The sequence below is a fragment of the Cyprinodon variegatus genome, unplaced genomic scaffold (genome assembly GCF_000732505.1).
Source record: "Cyprinodon variegatus isolate N-32 unplaced genomic scaffold, C_variegatus-1.0 Scaffold359, whole genome shotgun sequence".
Taxonomy (NCBI): Eukaryota; Metazoa; Chordata; class Actinopteri; order Cyprinodontiformes; family Cyprinodontidae; genus Cyprinodon; species Cyprinodon variegatus.
In genome coordinates, this window is record NW_015150812.1 from 748771 (window position 1) to 775443 (window position 26673).

The 26673-nt window shown below is 42.2% G+C and overlaps 1 protein-coding gene across 1 annotated transcript in view; it reads left to right on the forward strand.

The window, feature by feature from the left end:
- The first annotated feature begins 317 nt into the window (after positions 1–317).
- The window catches only part of grin3b (glutamate receptor, ionotropic, N-methyl-D-aspartate 3B), a 59707-nt gene continuing 33351 nt past the window's right edge, over positions 318–26673 (forward strand). Inside the window, exon 1 of the mRNA XM_015386186.1 lies at positions 318–892. Within this exon, the coding sequence (XP_015241672.1) occupies positions 395–892 (498 nt within the window). The 5' untranslated portion in view covers positions 318–394. The remainder of the gene's footprint in view (positions 893–26673) is intronic.

Below are 26673 nucleotides of genomic sequence, written 5' to 3' on the forward strand. Positions count from 1 at the left end.
GCCTCCTCAAGGAGAGGCTGTTGCTCCTCACCTCCACACTGTCCTGTCCTCTTTGATCTTCCTCTCTGTTTTCTCTTCCACCTCCTCCTCTTTGATCTCCTCCTCACTTCTCCTCAGAGAGCTGCTGATCCTCCCCAAGGCACCTCCTTCTCACTCTGATCTCCTCTCCTTCCTCCTCCCTGTTTTCCTATTTAAACCTCCTTATTTCTGGGTCCTCCTCTCCCCCTCCTCCACTGTCTCCCCCTTCAGCATCACCCCCCCTCCTTCTCCTTCTCCCCAGGATCTCCCGGTAACACACCCCCTCCTCCCCGCCTCCTCTGAGCGGCAGTCTGTTTTCCGCCGGAGCGTCAAGAGGAGCGCAGGAGCGGCAGAGCGATGCTGAGAGCGCGGCAGGATGTATTTCACCTCCCTGTACTCGTGGTTCTGGACTGCCCGAACTCTCCGAACCTTTCTCGTCCTGCAGCTCCTTCTTGTTCCACAGTGCCACCTCCATCCACAGCCTTGCCACCTCCTGGCGCAGATCGGACACGCAGTGCGCGTCGGTGCGCTCTTGCCGGCGCAGCGGGACGCTCGCGTCCAGGTCCAGGCGGCGCTGAACCGGGCAGCTGCCGCTCTCAGTCGGGACAAGGATCGGGACCGAGACCCGGACCCCGAGCGGGTGAACTTCCTGCCCTACAACCTGAGCCTGGATCTGGTGTCCCGGCAGCTGGCGGCGGCGGACCCGGAGTCTCTGATCCGGTGCGCGTGTCAGCGCGTGTTGGTGGAAGGAGTGTCTGCCGCGCTCGCCTTCCCACAGACCCGCGAGGAGCTCCTCCAGGTGGACCTGCTGGCTTCGGTTCTACAGGTCCCAATCATCAGCGTCATCGAGGACGCGGAGCCACTGCGCATGCAGGTGAGTAGCCTGTTTTTACCTGTGCGCGTGCACGCCCACCTGTTCCGCCCCACCGGCAGCTGTGGTTCGGTTCTTCCAGATTTGACCTTGACCTGGTTCTGTCTGAGGGGCGCGGGCTGCTGCTTGCACGCTGGCGCACTCTGTGCTGAAAGATTTAGGGAGAAAAAACAAATTATGTTCAGAACCCTTAATAGAGGAACCCTGATCAGAACTCTGTATGTGACAGAACTCTTAAGAGACTGAACTCTGGTCAGAACAGGTCAGAACAGAACTTTGTGGGGGGAGGATAAAGCTACAGTGACTGAAAGGTGCAAACACACTGCAAACACTGTGAGTTAAGAAAAACTGCAAACTGATTTACTCAGAAATGCTGCAGACCAATGGGAGGAGGAAATCATCAACTGATATTCAACCAGACTTCCCTTTAATTTGTGGTTCTGTGTCATTTATGTGTTTGCAAAACATTTGCATGTACAGAAATATGTAAAGGTTCCACCCTGAGGAAACATTCCAGGATGATTAAAAAAACATGTTTGGATGATTAATAAAATCTAAGATGTTATAAATGTTTCATTGCAAGCTTAAAGGAATAGTACACCCAAAACATGATTAGCCTTCATTTTCTACTCACCCCCATGCTGAACAACACTCTGGAGTACTTTTTTGATATCTCAAATGCATCTGGAGATCTGGGAGGCTTCTTGCTGTCTGCTGACATTCAAATAATGGAGGTCTATGGTGCCCGAGGCAGAAAGGTCCATAAAAGTCCACAAAAAACGTGTCAATATTCCTCCATACTGCTCGTCCAATGTATTCCAAGTGTCCTGAGTGGGTAGCGTCCATAATTTACTCGAAACAAAGTCATTTAGAATGTTTTTAGAGCATAAACAGTAGTGTATAGGATTTCCTGAAAGCGCCTGCGAGTTCACGACGCTACGGAAACCGCGGCAGACCAAACCAGATGAAAGTGCGCATTCAGCTCGGCAAAGAACTCATGCTCTTCCTCAACACTGAAGTCCTCAGACATTTTTCTTTCGTTGTTTCTTTCTTTGCACAGGTAAACAGCACATTTCTTCTTCTACGCTTGCATTATCGGCAGAGCAGACGCTGAATGCGCACTTTCATCTGGTTTGGTCTGCCGGCTTTCGTAGCGTCATGAACGCGCAGGCACGCGCTTTTAGGAAATCCTATACACTACTGTTTATGCTCTAAAAACATTCTAAATGACTTTGTTTCGAGTAAATTATGGACGCTACCCACTCAGGACACTTGGAATACATTGGACGAGCAGTATGGAGGAATATTGACACGTTTTTTGTGGACTTTTATGGACCTTTCTGCCTCGGGCACCATAGACCTCCATTATTTGAATGTCAGCAGACAGCAAGAAGCCTCCCAGATCTCCAGATGCATTTGAGATATCAAAAAAGTACTCCAAAGTGTTGTTCAGCATGGGGGTGAGTAGAAAATGAAGGCTAATCATGTTTTGGATGTACGTACTATTCCTTTAACGTTCCTCGTTTTGGACCTTTGCCTACAGATGTGGTTCCAGCTGTGGCTGCTGGGGGTGGGATTTGCTGAAGTTGGACTAAGTTGAAGGCTTATTCCCAGGTTTGGGCTTAATCTCTGGATTAAACTCACATTTAGTTTAAATGTCAGGGTGATGAGATGTTTTGGAGTATTAGAACCAGACCCATCTGTAGGATGGAGAAGCTGTGTTTTGATTTGAACTGGACTGAACTAACGACGATGTGCCGATTAGATATTGCGTCCTCGGAGAAGGAGGAGAAGAGAAGAAATAGTTAAGTTATTCTTTGGCAGAATATTTGGATACCTTGTTCTCTCTGAAGGATACATGATTCATACAGTAAACAGTCGATCTCTAAACAGAATGAAAGTTTCAATGTTTTTCTTCATTTGTATGATGTTTGGGCCATCTTCTCATAGAGGGCATAATTGTCCTGCAGCTGTGGATGACAATTAAACTGGAAGTCAGATGGCTCTGATGAAAAACTGAAAGAATATGACTCTGTTGTAAATTTAGATTACTTTTTTCAATTACTTATGGAAAGAATCTATTTCGGGATTATGTTGAGATTGTCTCATTTATAAACTACTGTATTATATTCCAGGTCACATCCATCTATTTCAGTTTATTGATATAACATCTAAGTAAAACAGCAGCACTTTCAGTAGCAGCATACTGCAGGAATCAGGGCATGTTTTGTCTTTGTGTTAATTTTTTCATGTCATAAAACAGTCTAATCACACCACAAATAAATTACAGCCTTATTTGTATGGTACAATAGAAAGAGAACCATTACTGCCACACCCCTGAACAAATCACTCTGCGATTCGTGCACTACAGGACTTAGTGAATTAGCAACATTTTCTGTAAGTCAGGGGTAACCAATTAAAAATGCAGGGTCCAAATAAAGAAAATCATCAACCAGTAAAGGTCTGGAGACATTTTTAATTATAATCTCTTACTTTAAACAGAATTTAACACTGAAATAAAATGAGGTTTTTATGCATCTGTGTTATACAAAGAGTTTTGAAATAAAAAAATATAGAAAAAAAAGAAAAAAATTCCATTTTAAAATCAAAAGTGTTTTAAGTAGAGAACAACACTCATTCAGTTAGACAATTTCTTGATTCACTTATTTTACAAAACACCTGAACTGACTTTTTTTTTTCTTTTCCTTCTTTTTCATGGCTTAATGTTCGCAGTGGGCTTTATGCTGCCCTGCAAGGCTTTAAACCTAGGTTTGAATGGAGACAAAGCCATTCTAAAGCACATATCAAGTTGCTAATTTTGAGCCTGGATCCATATTTATTTTTGATTATGTTCATGGTGGAGAATCCTGCTTCACAGCAGCAGGTTGAGCCAAACATACTCAAAATGTGCCGGGTCTACTTTTTTGAGCACACCGTTTCACTTTTCTGTCACCAGTTCACCGTAGTTCTTCCAGCAGTCCACACTTTCTTTCACTTTTTCTCATCATCTTCTCCTTCTTTCCCATCGCCCGACTTGCCACAGGTTTGCCTGCTGTGTCTAAACTTAGCTAGGAGCAGCAGAAACCCAGACTGACAGCAGCTCATTGGCTAATTTGGATCATGTGTAGCCTGGTGCCGGACACTCTGGAGGGCTTTACCATACTGACAGGAGAAGCGGCACAAGTGAAGTTAGACACTGTCGTCAGACAACATTCTGTATTTTATAAAGGTTTTTAAATCAGGTTGGGTCTGGATTAGTCAGCAGGTGGGTCCGGATCCGGACCCCGGTCCACTAATCTGTGACCTCTGATGTAAGTATTACTTGCCAAGTCATTTGTCGCCAGCATTTCTCTGTGTCCAGCAGTTTCTATAGTAAATATAAGCTAACTTTATATTAGTTTTTAGTAACTTGAAATGTTTTGTTGGTTTGAACGATTCACTCATTGCCGAGCCAACATTACCTTTCTGTTGAGTGGACAGCTGAGGACGAACGAGGACAGAACACTGGATGGACCAGGAGACATGATTTATGCCTCAGTGTCAGTTTCAGGGTTGTTGCTTGCTGTTCTGTGTTTTAACACTTAAACAAGTGCCACATGAGAAGTTCAGCAACCACAGAGATATTTACCAGATCTTCCTGTTTGTAATCTCTTCTGAAAGGTTAGTTTCCAGGCGTCTTTTAACAAATCAGCAGGTGGGTCAGGATAGACAGATGCAAACACCCTCTATTGGTAAAGCACAAGGAAAGAAGACAAATTTAATACCTTCACTAGAATAACTTTAGGTACAAATAATTAAGGAGTAGAGGAAGAATGTAGCATAGAGAGGGAAAGTGGTCTTTTTTGTCCTCCAGCAGCTTAGGCCTATAGCAGCATAACCATAGAGAGGGTTCAATATAACCTGAGCCAATCTAACTATGAGTTTTATCAAAAAGAAAGTTTTAAGCCTAGTATTAAAAGTAGGGTATCTTCCTCACTGAATAAAATTCAATTCAATTTATTTACATAGAGCCAATTTTCAAAACATGTCATCTAAAAAAAAGAAATAGGTCGGATAATGCAGTCAGTTGGGTTCAACATTTTCAATATAAGGAAAACCAGCTGATTGCATTAAGTGAATGTCTTTGCAGGACACATTCTTGTTTGGATGATCACGTAGCAATGGTACTAAAACTGATAGTTAGTTTCACATTAAAGGAACCTGACAAAAGATCTACCTCCTACTCTATGCTTCTGCTTTGGCTGATATTTTTATTAAAAGAACAGGAAATGTGAGACTGGTAGAGTAAGTAGGGAAGCACTGGTAGGAGCTGCTCTTCTCAAAAGTTCCTGAAGATAAACAAGGATTTCTTGTTTTGTGAGCACACAGTAGGCCAGTCCACCATTGTGGAATGACACATGAGAAAAGATTGTCTTGAGGCCAAACTAGGTGCTGCTAGGCGACACAAGTGATTTAGTGGAGTTGTAAGCCTTGGGGAAACTATTAGTAATTATTAATAAATGAGAGGCGTTCCACAGAGCACTTTGTGGGCTAACATCAGTGACCTGAATTTGAAAAGGGCGGGTAAGTATAGCCAGTAGAGCTCAGGGATTGATTAAAGATCAAGGCCTGTCTTCACAAAAAATCTGAGTCGTCTTAGCTCCTATCTTTGCAGAAAAGAAACCTACCATGACATTTTAGTGTAAGTTGAGTGTCAGATGGACACCAACGATGACTGAGCGAACTAGGTGTGGTTGACAGCGTTGCTAGGGGCAACACTATCTTTTAAGAACTTTGATTATTGATAAAACAAAAAATAAAGACAAAACCACAAGAGTAAAACCAAAACTAAATAAACCCTGGAACTTTTAAGAAGTTGTTGGTCCCGTTACATCTATAAAAAATACAAAACGGCATTTTAGAACCAGAACATCTAGAGTCAGACATTGCAGTGGTTGAGTGATGGTCTAAGACTGGACCTGGAGACCTCGCTGTATGTGTTGGAAAACATTTACTCTGTTCTTTAGCAGAAAATCACTTTGGGATATGAAGCTCAATAGTATTTAGGTTCATCTGCAGAACTATGATCTAAAGCAGAGGTTCCAGAACATATCAGCTTGAGACCCCAAAAGTAACAACTCAACAGTCTAATGACCCTCCCCGCCCAAAAATATTGAAAATTACTTCAGTCTATATGCATTTATACATGTGACTAAAGTAATTGTATACATTTTTAACAAATTAATTCTTTTTAAATGACATTTAATAATGAAATCACTTTAAATCTACTTCAAATGAAGTTTTTAATTCAGTGAGACAGTGAGGTAGTAATTATGATTATGCACTTAACAATTGAATGGTATGTTATATATATATATGTGTTATTTGTTTTATTGAGTCATAAATGAGGTAAAAAAAAATATTGCAACTATTTCCCTAATTTATTCATTTAATCAGACATTTACATTTACAAATATTTCATTTTATTCTTTGGCTCTCCATAAAGCTCACATCCGTTAGAGATGTTGGTCTAGTCAAAGTCTGGACCTAAATCTGATGACACTGCTCTGAAATGACCGTCCGCACGTCGTTTCTGCTGTAAAACCCTCCAAACGTATAGATTTCAATTTATTTAGTTAATCAGATGTGCACATAGTCATCATCTGAAGCTGCATAGGGAAGAACAATTACTTATTGGGCTTAGGGGCGATTACTTTTTACTCTTTTGGAGTCAGGCCGATTTGGAGAGAACTCAGCTTCTCTTTTTCTGATATTAATATTCGCTTAATGAATCACTGGATCCTCTTCACTGTAAACCTCAAGCTGTTCCATCAAAGCTGATTGTTACCCGCTTTCAGAACATGTTGGAACCGAGTCAGAACTTCAGATTTAAACAGTATTGTGTTTGTGGGGGGTGCTGCACTTCCTGTGGAGGTTTTCAGAGTAAAAGTCTGAGTGTGGTGATGGGATTAACTCTGCAGGGATTTTCATTTCCTCGCTGGGAACAATCTCATTAAAGCTCCTAGAGGATTTCACAGCTGCTCCTTGTTCTTTAATCGTGTCCTTCATGCTGCTCAGCCCACTCACACAGGTGTCTGAGCAGCAGCAGAACCTGGACCTCAGCCAGAACGTTGACTTGGACCAGTTGCCTGGCTCTCTAAACAGGGTAAAACACACGATAAACTGTGGGCGGATTTGCTGGGTTGGTGGTTCTGATGGTTCTGTGCTAGTGTTGTTAAATCGACACCAAACTGGTTCTGTGATTTTCTGATTCATAGGTTTAGGTTCTGTTTTCAGTTCTGTTTAAAAACATCAGTCACTGAGGAACAAAGCACTAAACCATAAAAATCTGATTCAGATCACAGACAAAATCCATTCACTGCAAAAAATGCTAATGTAAATAAATAATTTTTTCATAAAATAAGTGCATTTTTTCTTGAATTGAGGAGGTAAGTGAGACACTTTGCTGATGGAACAAGAAAGTTTACATTTAAAATACCGTAAGAAAAAAAAAACAGTTGCATTGTCTTATTTCAACTTATTGTTATCTAATTATATTATTTCAAGGGTAAAAAACTAATTCCACTGGCAAATCATCTTATTTATTTGTTCAAATGAAGGGTAAATAAACTTAATTTAAGAAATTTATACTACTTTCTAGATTGTTTTTGCAGTGTTCTTGGTGATATAACCCGAAACGGAACTGGATCAGACCAAATCAACTAAAATCAGAATGTAAAGGAGCAATTTAATTCTACTCCAGTTTTATAAAACCACTTGATTTCTGGACCAAAGCCCTTTTCTGAGAAACCGATCAGAACATCACAACCATCTCCTTACAGGATGGCGTGTTTGCACATCCACTTCAGCAGGATTTATTGAAACAGTCTAATCAGAGTAAAATGGAGCTGAAACGAGCTGTTCTATGGGAACTGCAACACCTCAGCCGCACAGATTTACAGAATTATAAACTCAGAGGAAGATACAATGAGTTTATTATTCCATAATCTTGTCTCTTGCTGGACCTGCACCCATTTGAGGAGTGTGCATCTTCCTAATAAAGGAGCAGCCATCAGTTTGCTGATTAAGGTGCTGGACAGGTTCGATGAACCTCCGCTGTCGCCTTCTGAAGACGAGCTGCGGCAGATTATTTTCCCAGCATGCTTCGCTCATCTCTTTGTTTGACCTCCAGATTCATTTCACCTGAGAGAATCCCACACATGCCGAGAGAAAATCCTTCTGACAGAGCCGAGGGACCGGAAGTGTCAGACGGCATGTTGAAACTCTGGATTAATCTGGTTAAACTGGGATTATTATTGTTAAACCGGGATTAATCTGGCTAAACAAGATTAATGGGGTTAACACTTTCACATTTAACCTTCGTCAGCCTGTCAGAGTTGAGCATGCTTAGCGGAACAACAGCAGAACACTTGGTCCAGAACCTTTACACCTAACCGGAACCATTCAGGCAGAGGAGCCGAAGTCACAGGAACCAGCTGTCAGAGACAGAATACAGCAGGTTCTGACTCATTTACTAAATACTGTCTCTAATCTGCTTTCTGCACACCGTCATTGTCTACAACTCAGCCATTTGGTTCCCCCTCAGCATGCTGCTATCAGAACCTACAGCTGTCTGCTTAGGTCCTCTGCTTCAGTGAGCAGAATCCAGCTGAACCCAACAGAAGTTTCTCCACAAACCTTCTTTAAGTCCTCTTTGACCTCCCTGAATGCTGCTCCGTGACGGAAACCAGACCTCTGGCCCACATGTGTGACAGTCTGCTGTTGAGCGGAGTCCAATATCTCGTTAGAAATCCCTCGTTAGCAGACTTAACGAGCACATAATTAGCTGCTGACAATTTGCCTGATAAAAACACAGCTGATCACATCAGACTGATCCCAGACCAGCTGGAGATTATTAAACACAAGCAGACCCAACACACACATAGACACACACCCACAGAGGACCTCAACATATTGATGATACAAGGTGATAGAGTTTGTAATAAATTCAGTCCCTTTCTGCGTCATTTTGAGACTATTACTGCACACACACACACTTACAAAGAAAGACAGAGTGAGTGAGCGAGTGTGCGGGGTAAGCATGCACTATCAGTGTGCACACAGAATGAGTGTGCATGGAGAGTTTGCACCCTGAGCTGCCTAGAGGCACTCAGACGTCAGAGTTAAACATTCACAGCAGATAAAACATCTAAAACCTTCAGATTCCAGCTGGAAATGAAGCAGGAGAGATTCTTTTATTCCTGCAGGATCTGAAACTCTCTGAATAACAAACTCAGTTTAATAACAAGCTTCCTCAATTTCAAACTGTTTCTGCCCTCGTTGATATGAGAATTGCTGCATGGTTTTTACCGTTACTGCAGACCTTTAGACAAAAAGCTCTGTTTGTCTGCTAATATTCCTGTTTAGTGGAAGTCACCCCACACTTATACCTGCTATGATGTCACACAATGACCTGCTGTGATGTCACATTTTTACCTGTGGTAATTTCATATATTTTTACCTGTACTGTTCTGCTGTCATATATTTACCTGTTGTGACGTTACATATTCACCTGCAGTGCTGTCACACCTTTACCTGTGGTGATTTCACATTTACTGCTGTAACATATATTTACTTTCCATGAAGTCAAATGTTTACCTGCAGTCACTAGCAATGTTTACCTCTGTTGATGTCCCATGTTTTCAAGTGATGTCACATATTTACCTGAGGTGACATTACACGTATGTTGAGGTGCTGCTACATGTTTAACTGTGGTAATATGACATGATTATGTGTGGCAACTTCACATATTCACCTCCTGCAATCTCTCATGTTAACATGTGGTGTTGTCTTTACCTGCAGTGACATAATGTATTCACCTGCTTTTATGTCACATATCTACCTTTGGTGATTTTAGATTTGTTCCTGCAGTGATATTACCTATTTACCTACAGTTATGTTACATGTTTACCTGCGGAGATGTTGCATATTTACCAGCAGTGACATTACATATCTACTTGCTTTGATGGCACATATTTACCTGTGGTGATATCAAATATTTGCCAACAGTGACGTCATATGTTTACCTGCGATAAACGTCAGGTTTCCCTGCGCTGATTTCACGCATTTACCTGCAGTGATGTCACATATTTACCTGCAGAGACATCACATGTTCACCTGCGGTGAAGTCACATATTTACCTGCAGTGACATAAAATGTTTACCTGCAGAGATGTCACATATTTACCTATGGTGAAATCACATATATACCTGCAATGATGTTACATATTTACCTGCAGTGACATCACATGTTTACCTGCAGTGACATCACATGTTTACCTGCAGTGACATCACATGTTTACCTGCAGTGACGTTACATATTTTACCTGCAGAGATGTCACATATTTACCTACGGTGAAATCACATATTTACCTGCAATGATGTCACATATTTACCTGCGGTGACATCACGTTTCACATATTTACCTTCATTGACATCACATGTTTACCTGCAGAGATGTCACATATTTACCTGCGGTGAAATCACGTTTACCTGCACAGATGTCACAAGTTTACCTGCAGAAAAGTCACATATTTAACGGCAGTAACATCACATGTCGTTCTCTGCAGATAGCCTGGTTCTCCTGGGGGTTTCTTCCTGTTAAAAGGGAGCTTTTCTTCCCTACTTTCGCTACATGCATGCTTGGTGTGAGGAATTCCTGTAGTGTCACAAACAGCTTACTGTATGATCTGACTGTATTGTCTGTAAATTGTTTTGAGATTGTCTGATGTGAACTGGCAGTATATAGATAAACTGAACTGAATTGAAATTCTCCAAAATTTGAACTGTTAAGGGACATTAAAAGGTGTTAAAGTATCATGATTAGCACACGTAATGTCACTAAAGCCATGCTAATTTCATACTTACAAATGAAATGTGCATAAAATGTAAAAGCTCTGTAAATAGCACAAGAAATGTGACAAAAGCCTTAATTGTTGCTAGTTTTAAATATGAAAGTAAAACTATAGTCATGTTTGTTTAATAAATATTTTGAACAAATTATTTTAAGGAACGGTTTTTAGTGGTTTAGTTCATTTAACAGAACTGCGAGTCTCATCACTACTGCTTAACTATTTCTTTGTTATACAAATGCATATACAGAGCTAGTTTACAACTACCTTCTCGATAATATAAAGTATTATATGAAAGGAGTAGTGTTCCTTTTGTGTGTCAACCTCTGTCCAAACTCTATGACATAATGCAAGCAACTGTTATCTGTCACTACATGGGGGAAGTGCCCTCTGCACGTCAATGACTCTATGCAATATGCTAGATAGAAATCTTGCCTTGTTAATTGGCACTATATTCCTCCCTGAAATTCATCCATATGGTTGAAGAACTCCAAGAGAGCAGGAACTAAAGACATAATCTTCTGCATAATAACATGTCATCAGCAACTTGTGCTGTCTTGTGGGTGGTACCCCCCTCCTTTATCCCAGGTGACCCTCAAACTTTCTACCAGGGGTTCCAGACTGAGAACAAATATGACTGGGGGACAATATATCTCCCTGCCTTGTCAGATATTTGAAAATATCTGAGCAGCTGCCATTAGCTCTAACTCTAGATTTAAGCTCCTGATAAAATAAAGAAATCCATTTATCAAATGTTCCCCTACATGCATACTGAGGTTGTTGGAGATGCACCCAGTCCATCCAGATCATTTTAATACTGGCTAAGAAAACATAATTTCCTGTCAATTTATAATTTTCTGCTTGGTTTCTTGTTTCTCAGTTCCTGCAATAAGCCTAATCAGCTCATCTGCTCCTCACTCGCCATTTGGGCATGCTAGAGATTCTTTAAAAAAAATGGACTTTTCCCTGCTTTAGCAGAGTTACAGTGTGCTTCACAGGCATTAGTATTCGCTTTTGGTTGTTGTATAACCTGGTTGGTAACAGGATGTCTTATTCGTGGTATAACTATTGCACTTTACAAAGGTGGAGGTTTAGGAGAATGCCGGCTATGCTGCCATGTTTATGATATTTCTTCCAGTAAACCTGAGTGTGCTTCTGCCTCATAGGTGAGCAATTTGTCAAGCTTTGATTTAGCTTCCTTCCAGAAAACAAATTTTTTGCTAATCTTCTGATGGCATAAGCCGTTTCTGTAATTTATCCTTTCTAGCTTCTCTTTTTCCATTAGCCTTTGTTGTTTTTCTATACTGGAAAAATCCTTTCAGCGCTGCCTTTGCAGCATCCCACACTGGGGAAGGGGGTGCATCTTTGCCTTTACTTGGAGTAAAATATTCATTCAGATCCTTTTGCAATTCTCGGCGTGTCGAAGGACTCGTCAGTAATGAAACATTCAGTCTCCAATACTTAAAGCAGTGTTGTAGTCTTATGGCTAATTTAATTGCGGTGTTGCTGTGGTCTGACTTAATAGGCTCAATATTACTACATCCATTTTCCTGATTGGTCTTTTTTTTTTGGGAGATAATAAAGAAATCGAATCCGGGATATGTCCCATGGAATCATGACATTAATGTAAATTCTGTTCCTCTGAGATGACAGACACTCAAAACATCTACTAAGCTTAATTCCTTCAGAACCTCTGTATGTTGCCTTTCTAGCATTTGGTCCAAAAAAACAACTAAAATCTCCCCTATTAAAATTGTAAAAGCTTGCAGGTTTTTCAAAAGTTTGGCAGCTCCTCCTTTTCCCCTTCCTACAGGAAGGGAAAAAGGAGGAGCTGCCAAATCCCTGGTCTATTCATACCTCAGGCTCTAAATGTTATTTCTCTTTTAAATGTGTCTCCATGAGCTAGACCAAAAAGAACCGCAAATTTTCTTCCCTTTAATGAGATTATTTATACTTTAAAAAGTCCAAGACGTTAAAGCAAGTTGATCCCTTTTAGTTCTTTTGGAGTTTCTTTTGATCCATCAACCATTTACAAAATGAAGAACATAAAATGAAGCTTTTTATTGTTCAGTTTGATTAATTCAAAGGTGAAACCTTTATGAGCCTTATATATGTAGCTTTGAGATATCAGGCGACAGCTTGGCGTCATTCATTCAGTGGTCTGGACTGTTAAATAAAAAATCACTCTTATTACTTTAGATCTGAAATTTTTGAATAAATAGACCCCAGCCTTCAGGTCAGGAGGATTATCTTTGGGTGCAGGGGGTTCTTTCTCCCCTTTCATCTTTCTTTGGTTCTAGCAACATGCTGAGTCGGTGTCTTTCTGCAGTTCTCTAATTTGTGGACGGCCATAACCTACCATGCCATGTTTGTTTTCCTACTATCAGTACTACCTTTTAGAACGAACAGTTCGCTACCAGTTGACTGTAAGGTTTGTTCTGGTCTGTTTGACTCTAGCTGAGCTGCTAAGCCCATATATGACTGCTATAACTAATGGAGACCTGATGATAACCACGACTGAGATTTCTGAAAGGCTGATAAAGACCAATAAAAATGGACAAAATGCTTCCCTATGATCCCTATTTCTGTCCATCCTCTCATCCTATATTCCCTCTACCACAGCTCTCCTCCTTCTAAATAAATTCAATTCAAAAATACTAACCCCAAAGGGAAATTAAATTTTGCAGTAAATCATATCTTATTTTTTTTTATCAACAGGTGTTTGGTGTTGATATTTGCAGGCAGGAAGGAACTTCTGTAGTTGGCTGTCTTGCACCTGATCTGGCAAAGCCTCTTACTGAAGACACTGTTGTTGTTTAAAAATCTTCTGAAAGAGGATGTTCACTGTTGTCCGTGATTTTCTTCACTTTATCAAGAATTCTTCTTTGTGAAATAATCTCCAGAGATTCTAGAGGAGTTCCTAGAACAGAGCTGGCCTTCTTAATTATCTTGTTGAGATTTTTAAGGCATTAGCTCTACAACTGTTACCCCATCAGATGATGGAAGAAGAGATCACACTCTCCATAACAGACTTATAGAAGATATTTAGCATCATGCTGCAAATGCAGAAGGACCTGCGCTACCTAAGGAAGTACAATCTGCACTGTCCGTTCTTGTAGATGGCTTCCCAGTTGAGTCTCCAGTCTAGTTTGTTGTCTAACACAAAGGTATTTATACTCCTCAGTCACCTCCACTTCTTCTACCATGATGTCAATAGGTTTCAATTTATTCCTGTTTCTTCTGAAATCTACATTCATCTTCACTGTTTTGTTGACATTCAGGATCAGATGATTGTTTCCACACCATGCCACAAAACAGTTCACCAGCTCTCTGTACTCAGCTTCTGATCCATCTTTGATGCACCCAATGATTTCAGAGTCATCTGAGTATTTCTGCAGATGACAGGGCTCCGTCTGTTACTGGAAGTCAGATGTGTACAGAGTAAAAATGAATGTAGAGTACCGTCCGCTGTCGTCCACGCTGTGGTCCTCCTGTAATAATGACTTCTTGATTAGACAGCTGATGCATCAGTCAAACAAACTGTGGTCTGTTTGTCAGGTAGTCTTTGATCCAGGTGATTATTAATACCCCCACAGGAGTCTTCTGAAGGTTCTCACAAAGTAAGTCAGGCTAAATTGTGTTAAGTACACTGGAGAAAACAAAAAAAAGTAGGCATTTAGGCATCATCTCCAACACCATGGCGATAAGCAAACTGCAGGGGGTCCTGATAGCTGTTTGTTTGCTTGTTGAGGTGAAGAAACAGAAGTCGCTCTAGGACCTTCATGATGTGGGATATCAGGGCAACAGGTCTATAGTCACTGATGACTGTTTGCTCAGTCTTGTTTGGCACTGGAACAACACAGAAGCTCTTCCACCCATGGAACTGTCTCGAGGGTCAGACTTAAGTGTAAAGAGGTGCTGTAGAATCCCACAAAGCTACTCTACACAAGGCTTCAGGACTTTGGCGCTGTCACCATCAGGACCTGGTGACTTATGATTCAGTCTATCCAGCTGCCTCTTTACTTGACTTCAGACAGACAGGTTAAAAGTGGAGGGTGCAGCACCATTTTCTGGTTTAATAACCTAATACAAGCAGTAGAGTCAATGGCAGAAGAGGGCTGGGTGTTTATCTGACTGTGGGCAGGAGAGAAAGCTTGAGCTTGATCCTAAACTGAACCTGTTGAAGAATAGATTCAGTTCATTGGCTCTGTCCAGACTCCCATCTGTCTGATCATCCTTCTGCTTGAAGTTTTTGATTGTCTTCATCTCTCACCACACATCTCTGATATTTTTCTGCTGGGGCCTGTGTTCCATCCTTTTCCTCTATGCCTTCTGTTTTCTTTATCTGGGGTTTAATCATCAATGTTTCTTTCATTGATTCCATTACTATATTGCTTTCTTTATAAGGTTCTATCAAAATAATTACTTTCATCATATGTTTTATCACCATAGTTCCCTTCTTCATAGGTTGATTCACTATAATTCTTTTCATCATAGGAGGTTCAGTCATTATAGTTCCCTTCATCCCAGGTTCCCACATAGTTTTCCATCATCATTGATCATAGTTTCCATGACTCTCATCCTGGTTCTAGAAGTTTTGCTCCTTGTCCACACACAGTTTACCTGGATGTTCTAAAGCCGGATTCATCTCAGGACACTGGATCATGTCTTTACTTTGTAATCTAACATATCGAAACAGAACCTCTAGGTCTGTGGTTGTGGGTTCTGCTTCCATCCAGTTAAGAGAAGTAATGTATTTTTGCATAGAGCAGAGCCTCTGTGTGGGACTCCATCAAAGGTGGCGAGCGGTGCTGACAGAACGACAGGAGAATGACAGCAGGATAATCCTCCTCTGATCAAAGACACTCTGAACGTTAAATAGACATTTGTGAAAGATTTCACGTCTTCAGCTCACCCTGAACAACAACAGGAGGCAGAGAGCTATGGCGCTGATGGATAAAAAAAACTGCTGCAGAATTGAAACCAACTAATCTGTGTTTCTCTGAGGAACCAAGCAAGCAGCTCTGATGTAACAGAAAGAAACAGTTAATGCTGCGTTTTGTTAGAGAACACGGACCGGAGGGAAACCAGATCCACACAAGAGGAGGCGACTGGGACCAGATGAAGCATCAGGCTCATTTCCATCTGCCATCCAGAGCAGAACCCAGCTGATTAAAAACCTGACAACAAAGGCCTCGTTTCTAGTCCCCAGACTTTCCCAGCAGCCAGAGAAAACCCAGACTTGCTGGATTCCCGCTTAATTGAAGCTTTTTCAGAGTTCTGTTGGTCTTAAAGAACCGACTCCACTCAGCTAGATCTCTCCTCTGCCTCAGAGCCACCAGCCGTGCCTCATCACCTCAGTTCAGTTTATGTATGGAGTCACTTTCACAGTTAATATCTACAAAGACTTTGCAAGAAACACAAATCCAAAACAGAACCAGAACTAAAGCTTGATTAAATAGGTCTAATGAAGTCCACTCACACAGCAAGATTTAGCATCATCTAAAGAATCAGGATGGTGAAACATCTTCTATGCAAGAAGTCCATCATTGAAGCAGTAATCCCACTTTATCTGCAAGCATGTGGTGACAGTGGACAGCTGGTTGCTTCAGGTGGATCTGAGACATGTAGCCAGACACCGGATCAGCTCATCTGGGACTTTAAACACAGGTTTCTTCCAGTTCCTATTGATAAAACATTCCACAGCATGATGCAGCCACCATTGTGGTACTGTGTTGAGGCTGGTGAACTGTCATAGAAATCATCTACACTTAGTGCTGGCATCTAGCACAGTTTTGGTTCCCTCTGACCAAAGCATGTTCTTTCACCTTTACTGTCTTCCCAACATAGCTTCTTAACAAGACTAAAGACTTCTTCTATTTCCTTTTATTAATGTCTTCAAGATTAAAGCAGTGGAGATCTCTTCTCTTGGTGGGTCAGTAGTTGGTCCCTCCTCTCTCCATTGCTCAGATGATGGATTGAAAAGAGCTGTGGGAGATGTTTAAATCTTGGGATATTGTTTTAGAACTTACTCTGCTTTGAAAGGAACCAGAACTTCCTCCTGCTGATGTTGGTTGTTCTTCGACATGGAGGTGGCATTGTGTGTCCATTTCAGAAAGGGGTTGCACTTTGGTGTGGACATGTTGAAGGTCAGAAGCTGCTAGTTGTGTTTTTTCTGAGAAAATCAGATATCAGCAGGTTCCTGTCAAGCAAAAGCTTGCGCCCCCTGCAGGACAGCCACTAGCTGTAAGCTGATTATCTGCTGTAACTTCAGAACCAGAGAAGCTTCACAGGAGGAAGTAGAACGAGAGTGAAATGAGAAACTGTCCCTTCTTTATTTATTTATTTTTCGTTTGAGGATCAATGAGCTTTGAAGCTCTGCTGGACGCTTCTCTGCCCGCTAGTGATGAAGGTTTCCTAATGGAAAGATTAATATTTTCAGAGAGGGAGGGGGCGTTTCTTAGAGAGAAAAGATGTCATTATCGACCTCAGCAGTGTCTACAGCGTGCACGTGTGTGTGGGTTTGTGTGTTCCTGATTTGGCATCAAAGTGAGGACCATTTTTTTCTGATTTCACAATCAAAGTGAAAAAAATCTGGTCTTTTCCTTTTGCAAACAGTTAGGTTTAGGACTAAGATTAGGGTTAGGCAGGGCAAGTTTATTTATATAACACATTTTAGTGACATTTCAAAATACTGTATATGGGGGGAGGAAAGGAAAGCACATTACAGTGGCATAGAGCTAACACTAATATCTAAAAGAATAAAGGAAACGTTAAAGTAGGTGGAATATATATACGAAAAAATACAGTTATTGATAAAAATAAAACAAAGGTAAAAATGATTAAGAAAATTTAACAAAGGTTTGACTGGAAACCTTAGTAATGTTTAGATAGCACAGTAAAAGGCCATTCTAAACAAATACTATTTCTAATTTAAAGGAGCCAAAAGACCTGAGAGGTCTTTTGGCTGTAATTTGTAGCTAGGCCATTCAGTTATTCATAGACTAGCAGAAGTATTTAAAGTCTATTCTCTGATTATACTCTCAGGTACTGTAACGATTTCAGCACTTGGGTGATGTGCTCCACTTTCTTTGTTTTAGTAAGGACTCAGGCAGCAGCATTCTGGATCAGCTGCAACTATCTGATCCACTTCTCAGGCAAACATTGCAAGACATCGCTGCAGTGATCAAATCCATTAAAGATGAATGTATGAATTTGTTTTTCGAAATCCTGCTTAGACATTAATCTGTTAATCCTGAAGATGTTGAGGTACGGACTGGTAATGGTTAGTTTTAGGGTTATTTTTAGGGTTAGAAGTTTTGAAAATCAATGGGGGTGAACACATGGTCCTCTCTACATACAGCAAGATTGAATGTTGTCTAGTGGTGTGTTTGTGTGTGCTTCAATATGTGGTAGAACCATTCAATCAGAGAGCAGAAGAGAGACTAAATAAGAGGTTAGCTTTAGGACAAGGAGTGAAATGGGTTTAGGTCTGGGTCAGGGTTAGGTATGTACTGGTTGTCAGGGTTTGGGGAGGTAGTCCTCCGTGGGCTAAACAGTATGCCCAATTCACCTTCATCAGCCTCTTGAAGCACTTCATTGAACCGCTAAGTGATGAGATTGTGAGTTTTCTCGGTGCTGGTATGATGGCTGCAGTCTTGAAACAGAATAGGATGACAGCATGGGTGTCTGTTGTCAATGGGCCACCGCTTTTCTTGTATTGAGTCTTCTCACCATCCTTGGAACGTTTGCTGTTTTAACTCTTGGTGCCTTTTTCATCTGGTTGAAGTGTGGATTTCCTCACAGGAGTATTGATTAGTGCTACAAATCGACTAAAGTAGTTACTCCAAAATTACATTGCATCCTTTTGCATTCCACTCTATTCAGTTCCAAAATACACAGCCATTGTAGTCAGTGGGAGCATTTACACTCCCTCCGCACGGTGGGGCATAGTGACAATGAGCTGATGGGCAGTCAGCAAAATTTGACTTTACACCACTATTAATTGAAATTCAACCAGCTCCATTGTTTCCTGTCTTTTATTACTGAACATCCCGATTAACAGAGGTGTGTCTGGCCAATGGTGTCATGGTTACTGAGGTCAGACACATCTGGATCAGTCTGTCCAGTAATCAAAGAAATAAAATAAAGGAGCTAGCTAAAGTTTAGGAATTAGTGGAGTCACTTGGGCCTTTAACTCCCCTTGCTGTTTGATAGCTTTACGAAGCTCATTGTGAAGGTCAAACGCGAACACACCCAACTAAAGACCAAATCCAAACTGGGATCCATCTTTATGGAGAGTAAATGGCCATTGGAGATATCCTTTTTGTTTGAGAAGTGCTGAATGAGGCGCAGTGGTCCAGGCTAAGCCTGGTCCAGGGGGTGTGTGTGATAAGGCTTGTGCATAGTCAGCATTGGGCTGTGCTTGTTATGTGCTTAGCTTAGCAGGTGAATAGGAGTAAGGATTTGACTAAAAAAGACAGGGAAGGTGAATAGTGTGATAAGGGGAAGCCAATTCGGGTTGGCTACTACTGAGGCAGCTCTGTGGCTTAAATTTGGTACATTTGTGTTGCTGGGTAAAAATTTAGTCCACTATTAACTGAGCTGATGTGTCTGTAGCTGTAACCTTTGGTGAAAAGCAATCTGGAAAATGTTGTATGAACCTTGAGTTTGGATTTAGGATGAGAGCAGCTGTCATTTCTAGTTGGGTACGCTTAGAAAAAGGTTGTTTGGGGAATTATATACTGGGGATTAAACCCTAAAATTAGAACCCCGGGTAGAAAAAGTAGATGAATCTCCTGAGTTGATCGTTTTAGGAAAATAGGTTTGGACAAGGTTATATTAGTCAAATTCTGCTTTTAGGGTCAGGATCTAAAATAAAGGTACTGATTTAAATGGAAGGTTGAATAGAGGAGGCCACTACCCTCGTTTGAATCCAAAGTCTTGTTGTTGAGAGCATCACTTGGTGCTGTGAGGGATGTTGGTGGCTGCAGTGCCAGCAGGGGGAGTTGTGTCATTAAGTTTCCAACAAGCTGATAAAATAATACATCAAGAAAGAGACAAAAGTTTGGCTAAATAGACTATTTTGTTTTAACCTTTTATTCGCCCTGACTTTTTAGGGTTTTCAAGGATAGCAGGGTATTTCCCTATTTTTCCAGTTTAGGGATGGCCTGTTGGGTGAGTTGAGGTTTTGATCCATTTTTGGTTACAGATCCATCTTGGTTCCCTGCTCAAGTTGTTGTTTTGTTCCAGAGGTTAGGATCTGGATTAGGCTTAAGAAAGGAAAAGGAATGGAAGTCAATGTAAAGTCCCCATAAGTATAACTGTAAAAATGCATGTGTGAGACAATCTGCTCAGGTTTGTCTGTCAGACTGAAGCCAGGTCACCTTAGACCTGCTCAGTTTTATATGTTTTTATGTTTCTCTGTGTGTTTCAAAGGGGTTCAAAGCTTGTTTCTTTTTCATCCAGATAACATGGCAGAGCTTATTAACGTGGCTTAGTAACATTCTATGCCGGTATAAGTTAGGCAAAAAAATCTTTTGATCGTGATAAGTAGATTTTTGTATTTTGTATATAGTAGTTAGTATTCATTTGTATAATCCTTCTTTGTCTACATATTTCCCCCATCTAGAAATTATTCAGTGGCATTTCTGAGAATGTAATGCCAAGAACACATAACTCAGAAGTTAAGTTGCACACGAAGCCCTTCAACAGGTTTTGGTGGAAGACAGGAAACAGCCAGGAAACTACGCAGAAACCACCGAAAGGGTAATGAACATGTTGCAGACTGTGGAAAAAGTTTTTTTTGAGTCGAGGAAGGTGCATTGGATGGAGCCGACAAGTAGTACTGGGGCTATATCTGGGTCCTGACAGTGACGAAAATATCACAAGAGGAGGGACACATTACTTGAAGAAAGGGAACAGGACTGAAGCAAAAGAGGAGTCTGATATCAATGCAAGGGTGATACATAAAAGAGGGGGAGAGAAATAACCAGAGGTCTGGGCAAAAAGAGCGAGGTCCAAAGCACAGATCGATAGGTCCATGTCCAGAATACTAAAGCCAAATGAGAATCTGACAAGGGCAAGGCAGAGCAGGGATATCCAGAAAAAGACAGGGTCTAAATCTACAGGACGTCTACTCACTCTAATGGTTTAAGAATGTGGCCCCCAGTCGACTGCAGGAATCCATAGGCAGCAGCGGGGGAGCAGAGATGAGGTAAACGAGCTGCTACAGGTGAAGCTGCTCACACTAATCAGCAGAGGACACAGCAGTACACAGCCAACCAGTCAAAGGGACAACAGATCCCGGAGAAAACAGGGAAACTGAGCAGGTGCAAAGAAATAAAGCTTTATAAATAAATAAAGCAAATAAACCTTCGGTGAAATTGTCCACTTCGGAAGGAACACTGATTGATTATCAATTGTGCAAATTGGATAGATAACAAGTAGAAATGATTGACAATTAGCAAGATACTCTCAATAAAGGAGTGGTTCTGCAGGTGGGGACCACAGAACAATTCTCAGTACTTATGCTTTCTGGCTGATGTTTTGATAACTTTGAATGTTGGTGATGCTTTCACACTTGTGTTAGCATGAGATGGATTCTACAACCCACAAAAGTGGCTCAGGTAGTGCAGCTCATCCGGGGTTGCGCATCAATGAGAGCTGTGGATAGAGGGTTTGCTGTCTCTGCCAGAGTGGTATCCAGAGGCTTGAGGTGCTACCAGGAGACAGGCCAATACACAAGTAGATGTGGAGGAGGCTCTAGGAGGGCAGTAACCCAGTTGCAGGACTGCTGCCTTCGCCTTTGCGCAAGGAGGAACACTGCCAGCGTCCTGCAAAATGACCTCCAGCAGGCCACAAACGTTCATGTGATGGTTAGAAAGGTCTCCATGAGGATTGTATGAGGGGTGACATCCATTGATTGGGATTATGCTCACAGCCCAACACCATGGGGGATGCTTTAGTCCAGCTGTGGGAGATCCCTCAGAAGACCATCCACCACCTCCTCAGGAGCATGCCCAGACATTGTAGGAACACACACAATGTTCAGCTTCATTTTATGACCCATTTTAAGAACAATACATCAACGCTGGACCAGCCTTTAGTGTGTTTTTCCACTTTAATTTTGTCTGTGACTATAAATCCAGGCCTGCATTGGGTAATAAATTTCATTTTGATTGATGATTGATTGATGATTCCTTTACAATAGTCTCCCTTTTGTCCCCTCTTTCTTTCATCTTTTCCCCTTTTTCCTATTTTTCCTTTCCTGTTCTACTTTACCATTGCAGTGTCTATATAATCTGTAACACTCACTGCATGAATTATAATAAAGCTATTTATATGCATAAATCAAACAGAACACTATGTTGACAGCTGTACTGGTCCACTTATGAAAGTAAAATCTGTTGGGCTGTTTTTGGCATCAAGACAATTATCCTTATTTCCAAATTGCCAGAGAGGACAGTGTAAAAAAAAAAAAAAAAAAGATTGATGATTTTTGTTGTCACAACTGTCACAGATTTGTACAGAACAATGTATTCAATGAGAATATTTAATTCACTAAGATCTAGGATTTGTTATTTGAGTGTTCCCAGTGCATTTAAACGCTTATTTTTTATTGTAAACATTCATTTACAGTGGCATGTGAATTTAAAGAGAGTATGTATGTAGTATGCTGTTAGGTCTCTGTGTGACCAGTGTCAGAGCCTGGTCCAGATTGCTGGCAGTAAGTCGGACTAATTTCCAGTGAGGGTTGGACTTCGCCAAGGTTGCCCTTTGTAACCGTTTCTGTTCATGACTTTTATGGACAGAATTTCTAGGCGCAGCAAAGGTGTTGAGGGGATCTGTTTGGTGGCCTTAGGATTGCGTCTCTGTTAATCGCAAATGATGTGATTTTATTGGCTTCATCAGGGCGTGATCTTCAGCTATCACTGTAGCGGTTCGCAGCCGAGTGTGAAGTGGTCGGGATGAGGATCAGTGCCTCCAAATCTGAGTCCATGGTCTTGAGCCAGAAAAGAGTATAGTGCCTTCTCAGGGTTGGGGAGGATGTACTGACTCTAGTGGGGTCTTGTTCACCAATGAGGGCAAGATGGAGCAAGGAATCAATACGCGGATTGGTGCGGCGTCTGCTGTGAAGCATGCACTGTACCGGTCTGTTGTGGTGAAGAGAGAGCTGAGCCAAAAAGCAAAACTCTTGATTTACCGGTCGATCTATGTTCCTACCCTCATCTATAGTCATGAGCTTTGGGTCATGACCAAAAGAATGAGACCCCGGATACAAGCGGCGGAGAAGAGTTTTCTCCGTGGTGTGTCTGCGCTCTCCCTTAGAGATAGGGGGAGGAGCTCAGTCATCCGGGGACGACTCAGAGTGGAGCTGCTGCTCCTCCACATCGAGAGGAGCCAGTTGAGGTGTTTCGGGCATCTGGTTAGGATGCCTACTGGACGTCTCCCTGGCGAGGTTTTCAAAGCACGTCTCCCCGGGAGGAGGCCCAGGGGGAGACCCAGGACACGCTGGAGGGACTATGTTTCTTGGCTGGCCTGGGAGCGCCTTGGGATTCCCCCGGAGGAGCTGGCCCAAGTGACTGTGGAGAGGGACGTCTGGGCATCCCTACTGTAGCTGCTAACCCTGCGACCCGACCTCGAATAAACGGAAGAAGATGTATGTTAGTAGAGATGAAAGATGGCGCCGCCCCTGGCGGCAGCGGCTGGCATACAGCTCCGACCAACTTGCGGAGATTTTCATAAAAATATACCGCCAAACCCGCTGCAAACTGCTCTCTAGTGAAGAGGGCACAGAAGCGCTTGTACTTCCTGCGGAGGATGAGGAGGGCCCGCCTGCCCCTGTCCATCCTCACAACCTTCTACAGAAGCACCATAGAGAGCGTTCTGACCAGCTGTCTCTCTCTGTGGTGTGGAGGCTGTAGAGCCTCCGACTGGAAGAACGTGAGGAGGGTGGTGAGGACAGCAGAAGGAATCATTGGGGCTCCTCTTCCCTCCATTAAGGACATTTCATCACAGCGCTGTGTGTCCTGAGCCCGTAATATCATCAAAGACCCCTCACACCCCCACCATGGACTGTTGTCCCTGCTGCCCTCTGGGAAGAGGTTCCGCAGCATCCGCTGCAGATCCGCCAGGTTCTGCAACAGCTTCTTCCCCACTGCCATCAGACTGTTGAACCTTTGATCCACAAACCGAACTCTGCACCTATTGCACATTATCGGGCATCAATGCTGCTGAACGTTTAACTTTTAGCCCTTTAAGTTCATCTCGTTTCTATGCCTATCTGCACTGAACCATTGCAATTTGCACACTGTCTTTATCCTCTGCACTGTTTACACTTTGACCACTGCTACACTTTTTGTATAACTCGTGCCATTTGAAATATCAATGCAATGTTCATAAGCTGTATGTAACGCAATTTCTTTCTGTATGCACTCTGTGCATACAAAATGACAAATACAGAAGTCTAAGTCTAAGATGTATGTTAGTTAAATGACTCTAACTCAGGGCTTCCCAAAGTGGGGGTTGGAAGATGGCTTTCACCATCATTGTGATGTGGATCCTGAGGTACATAAAGAGACAAAATGTGTAAGGAAATACATCAGTGTGAATGTCCCATGAATCTCTATAACTATCCAGTCCCTGGAGTCTGTATGAGAACAAAAAGTGAAAACAGCTAAGAAATCAGTTATCAAAGGTGGGGTAGTTCCCCTCACCTGCTCTGTCACATTACGATCCAGATTGAGTCCTCCCTAGCAGGTGGTGGCCCACATACATACAACGTAGGGCATCAGGATGGGCACATTCACATTCACTGACAGTGGATCAGGCTTTCCGGCTTTGATGTTCATGCCCACCTGTTGTTGGAAAGCATTTTAAATACACGGTAGTCCAACAGGCAACTACACTACATCCGAGCAGGAGGGGGGCTGGCATGGTGTCCTTCACACCTCTGTTCTCTCCGATCCACCTGGGGTTGGGGCTTGGACATTGGAGTTTTCCATGGCTGGGCTTGGGTTTCTGGCTCTCCAGCCTATGGTTCCCGTCCTATGGCTTTGATGTCTTCTCTGTCTGCTGGGATGAGGGATGCCTGTTCCTGGCAATGGGTGGGCATCAGGGATGTTGGAGGGTTTGGTCGGGACGTGATTGACCACTGCTGGAGCTGATAGGCCTGTATAAGGCAGGTGGGACCTCAGCACTATGGCCCCCAGGGACCAGTCCCCTTTTGGGGTTTGCCCCACCAGGGTCGGGCTCCTGGTGCTCTTGTCTGCACTTCTCTGGTGGTTGCGGCCATCCCTATGTCTGCCCACCTTGTGTCCCAGTGATCTGGGGAGCCTCTGGATATTTGGGGGTCACTTTGCCTATTTTTCTATCCAGGGCCCTCTAGAAGGAGTCTGGAGCCGCCCACACCTTTACTTACTTTGGTTGTCTGCCGTCTTTTTTGCGTTCCTCTCATCTCAAACAGGTGTGGAAGCAGAATTCTCAGAGTTACTATGTATCTTCTGTGTTGTCTATTTTTGCTGCTTTGTGTCATTTCTCTCTTTTCATGCACTCTTGCCTGTCTCTATCGCTCTCTCCCCCCTTAGTTCTTATACTCGCTTTCTTCCTCATCTCCCTTCCTGTCTCCGTTGTATATACAACTTTACTCCCCAAATAATTTTTAATAAAGTTACAATTACAGGTATCAAGCGGAACCTTATTTCAACAGTCATAATGGTCTGCTTGTGAAAGCAAAGCTGTTGGGCTATCACCTAGCTCTGGGACATTTATTCCCAGAGCCATATCAGTAAAACAGGAGACACACACAAAAGGGGTAATTTCACCAGTTTAGTGAAGTTTAATTAACATTATTGGTTGATGGAATGTAACATACTAATGTTTCAGTTAAACAATCTAGTATAATAGAACCAGTCAATATAACTGGGTAATGCATAATGTACATACAATGTGTCTTTATATAATTTAAAGGTTATCTAATTTAACTGTCTCAATAGGTCAAATTTTGGAACAGTGCAGTGGGTTTACATTAATAATGACTCCAAGGTTCAGCAGAACTTTTGCTAAAATGAATTTAGCATCCACCATCGGGAAATCCACCAAGCACTGTGTCATCAGAGTGGACTGGTTCCAGGGTCCATCAGACAAAAGAAAAGAGAATAGGTTTTATTCTCCTTGGTTCTGGTTCACTCAGTTCTAAGAGATTCCCATTACCTGGCTTGTTTTCCACGTTCCAGTATGCTAGATGGTTCTGTTCTCATGAGGGAATTTAATAAGGTTCTGAAGGCAGGAGCTTTTTGGCTGAATTCAGGCCAGCAGACGGTTCTTTTCTGTTCTAATGAGGTAATTAAACAGGGTTCTGAAAGCTGATGTGTTTGGGCTGAAGGCAGACAAGACTCAGATTGAATTGTTCTGGTATTAATCAGACTGAATGCTGAGTCACATCTGAATCAGCGCTGCCTGGATGGAATCCTGTCTGGTGCCAAGGAACTCTGGGAATGGGTCCAGTTTTCATTTGAGGAAAAACCGGGATGGGCTTTTAGTCAAATGAAGGGGCAGAGAGAGAGACAGGAAGTGACATCAGAGAGGAGTAAAAATCAGCTGATAAACCCAAACAATTTGATGAGTTTGACCTTCTGTGATGGGTCAGAGGAAAAAGCAGGAGGGAAAGGGGGAAGAGGAGCAAGGAACATTATTAGGAGGAGGAAGATGGAGAAGTTTAGAGAGGGAGGGGATCCAGTTTGACCCATCAATCTGTCAGAATGTCGTCATGGTGATGGAAGATCTATCTTAAATCACCATGGCAACAGAGACAGACAGGTGTTTGATGTTCTTTCTGAGTCATACCTGTAGAGCAGGGGTCTTCAACGTTTTCAAAGCCAAGGACCCCCAAACT